Source organism: Condylura cristata, unplaced genomic scaffold (genome assembly GCF_000260355.1).
Source record: "Condylura cristata isolate star-nosed mole 26May11 unplaced genomic scaffold, ConCri1.0 scaffold00041, whole genome shotgun sequence".
Lineage (NCBI taxonomy): Eukaryota > Metazoa > Chordata > Mammalia > Eulipotyphla > Talpidae > Condylura > Condylura cristata.
In genome coordinates this window covers 970,953-973,901 of record NW_004567142.1, presented here as the reverse complement: position 1 = coordinate 973,901, position 2,949 = coordinate 970,953, and the positions used below count along the sequence as shown (strand labels likewise).

General features: G+C 68.5%; 1 protein-coding gene across 1 annotated transcript; it reads left to right on the top strand.

Moving 5' to 3' along the window:
- Positions 1-636: 636 nt before the first annotated feature.
- Positions 637-2,466, top strand: B3GNT8 (UDP-GlcNAc:betaGal beta-1,3-N-acetylglucosaminyltransferase 8). The gene is made up of 2 exons (XM_004694146.2): positions 637-770; positions 1,096-2,466. Exon 2 carries the CDS (start codon positions 1,125-1,127, stop codon positions 2,316-2,318), a length of 1,194 nt encoding a protein of 397 aa, XP_004694203.1. The 5' UTR covers positions 637-770; positions 1,096-1,124; the 3' UTR covers positions 2,319-2,466.
- The last annotated feature ends 483 nt before the right edge of the window (positions 2,467-2,949 follow it).

Below are 2,949 nucleotides of genomic sequence, written 5' to 3'. Positions count from 1 at the left end.
CCCCCACCCCCTGCCCTCCACCCGCTCCCTCTGCCCAGGCTTCCTGGTCACCCCGTACCTCCAGCTCAGTGTCTCGTTTCCCCCCAGCCTGGCCACCTTCATCCTCTCCCTCTCCCAGAGCAGTTCTCTTGGCCCCCATCTCCGGCTCCAACATTGGGGTCCCCCAGCCTGCCCCTGCCTTCTCCCCTACAATGCCGGCCCGTCTGTCTCTGCTCCTCGCCAGGCCCCTTCCCCACTTGCACCCTGACTCAGGCAGCGAGGACACCCCGTATCTCGGGCAGGGCCGACCCATTCGCTCTCAGCATGTCCGCGCCTCCTCCCGGCCCGGCGCCAGCCCCTCTCCTCCGGCTTGGCCACTTGAGCCGTCGCTCTGCTGTCCCTGGCCCACACCGACACTCCCCAGCCCAGGCTCCCGCCTGGCCCTCAAGGTCCGCCTCCCCCATCCTCCCAGGCAGGTTCTCCCCACCGGTCTCTGGGCCGCCCCTGCACCCTGCCCGCAGCCTCACCAGAAACCAGCCCTAACACGCCAGGGCCCCATCCCTCAGGTCGCTACCGGCCGCCTCCTGCTCCCTCGGCCCCGCCCAGGCCCCTCCCGGCCCCTGGGGCCCTCCCAGCCTCCAGCTCCCCTCCCTCCCCGCCCCTCGGACTGGCTGGGCTGGGCAGGGCTGGAGAACAACGACTCGGCCACTGCGCGGGCGGCGAGGGCGAGGGCCGAGGGAGGGCCTGACCCGAGGCCCAGGTGCCGGCGCTGGTGGGAGCAGGACCCAGAGGTAATGCGGGCACAGATGCCTGTTTCTCCGTCCCTGGGTGGGGAGTGCTGGGGCTCGGGAGGCCGGTTTCCGCGGGGGCTGTTGCTGCGGGGTGATCTTATTCCCAGCCAGGGGGATGAATGGGGTGCCAGCCAGGGTGGCGTCTGCTCCCTGGGGCGGGGATAGGAACTGGGAAAGTGGAAGGAAGATGAGCTGAATTGGGGAGAGGGGAAGCCGGTCTCGGCTGGGCAGGCTTGGGGCGCGGAGTGCAGAAAGGCCTTCTCAGGGGCCGGCAGGGGCTGTGGCCCGTCCCCACACCCCCAATGCCTCTGTGGCTCCTTTGCAGCTCCCGGCCGCCCTCCCCTGGGCTGGGTCATGCGCTGCCCCAAGTGCCTCCTCTGCCTGTCAGCGCTGCTCACACTCCTGGGCCTCAAAGTGTACATCGAGTGGGTCTCAGAGTCCCGGCTGAGCAAGGCCTATTCTGGACCCCGCGGCACCCCGCCAGGCCCCACGCCAGCCAGCCCCGAGCCCACCTTACCGGCCAACCTCTCCGCCCGGCTGGGGCAGACCGGCCCGCTGCCCTCGGCCTCCTGGAACCAGCAGCAGTGGCGGCTGGGGGTGCTGCCGAGTGGGGAGAGTGCTGAGGCGGGGGGCTGCCAGGCCTGGGGGGCTGCAGCTGCCGCCGAGATCCCCGACTTCTCCTCCTACCCCGAGGACCTCCGCCGCTTCTTGCTGTCAGCAGCCTGCCGGAGCTTCCCACAGTGGCGGCCTCCAGGAACCAGTGGCCAAGTGGCCGGCTGCCTCGGCTCCGACGTCCCCTACCTGCTGCTGGCTGTCAAGTCGGAACCAGGGCGCTTTGCCGAACGACAGGCCGTGAGGGAGACGTGGGGTGCTCCGGCTCCGGGCATGCGGCTGCTCTTCCTGCTGGGGTCCCCAGAGGGAAAGGGGGGCCCTGACCTAGGCTCCCTGGTGGCCTGGGAGAGCCGCCGCTATAGCGACCTGCTGCTCTGGGACTTCGTCGACGTCCCCTTCAACCGGACGCTCAAGGACCTGCTGCTGCTGGCCTGGCTGGGCCACCACTGCCCCGGCACACACTTTGTCCTCCAGGTTCAGGACGACGCCTTCGTGCACACCTCTGCCCTGCTGGCGCACCTGCGGGCGCTGCCCCCTAGCTGGGCCCGAAGCCTCTACCTGGGTGAGATCTTCACCCAGGCCAAGCCGCTCCGCAAGCCCGGAGGCCCCTTCTATGTGCCCGGGTCCTTCTTCGACGGCGGCTACCCGGCCTACGCCAGTGGGGGCGGCTATGTCATCGCGGGGCGCCTGGCGCCCTGGCTGCTGCAGGCGGCAGCCCGCGTGGCACCCTTCCCCTTTGACGACGTCTACACGGGCCTGTGCTTCCGTGCCCTGGGCCTGGTGCCCAGAGCCCACAAAGGCTTCCTCACCAACTGGCCGCCAGACCGCACGGCTGACGCCTGCGCGCTCCGTAAGCTGCTGCTGGTGCGGCCGCTCGGCCCCCAGGACCGCATTCGGCTGTGGAAACAAATGCAGGACCCTCAGCTCCGCTGCTGAGCCTCCAGGGGGGCGGGGGGGCTCACCTGAGCTCAGGGCCCTGCCCTGGCTCGGCCTCTGTGAGGCCTGCGGGTGAGGAAGTCCCCGAGTTCCCTGCAGGAGCCACTCTTTGGCCCCCAGGCCAGCAGGGCACTAGGCAGGAGAGGACAGCAGACGATTTTTGTTTACTTTTTGATTAAAAAAAAAAAAAAAACTGCACGCCTCAGCCTGGTCTTTGCAGCTCTGGGCCTGGAGCAGTTTAGACATGCGCTGACCCGCACACCAGACACCTCCCAGCTCCGGGGCCAGGCCTGCCGACAGCCTCTGGCCACCTGCGGAAAGCAGGCTGCCCCTTCACGGGAGAGCCGACCCCGCCCTGCCCACATGCTGAAGAAGCTGACCTCCAGCTTGCACAAGTTTCCGGGGTAAGTGGGTGTCTCAACGGCCTCGAGCATCTGCACCCTGTGAAGAAGCTGGGGGTGCTCCCAAACCAGTCCTGCTGGACTGTCCTCCCACCTCCGAAACTCCAGGAAGCAGAGACCAGAGTCGGCAGGAAGCCAGATGCTGACAGTTTATTGACCATGTGCTGACCCCTCTCCTTGGGGAGGCGCCCAGGTCCCCCCGCTGCACCTCTCCTGCCTCGGGGGCTCCC

Excerpts from the sequence above, each read along its gene's own strand:
- B3GNT8 (XM_004694146.2), top strand. The coding sequence starts at position 1,125 with ATGCGCTGCCCCAAGTGCCTCCTCTGCCTGTCAGCGCTGCTCACACTC.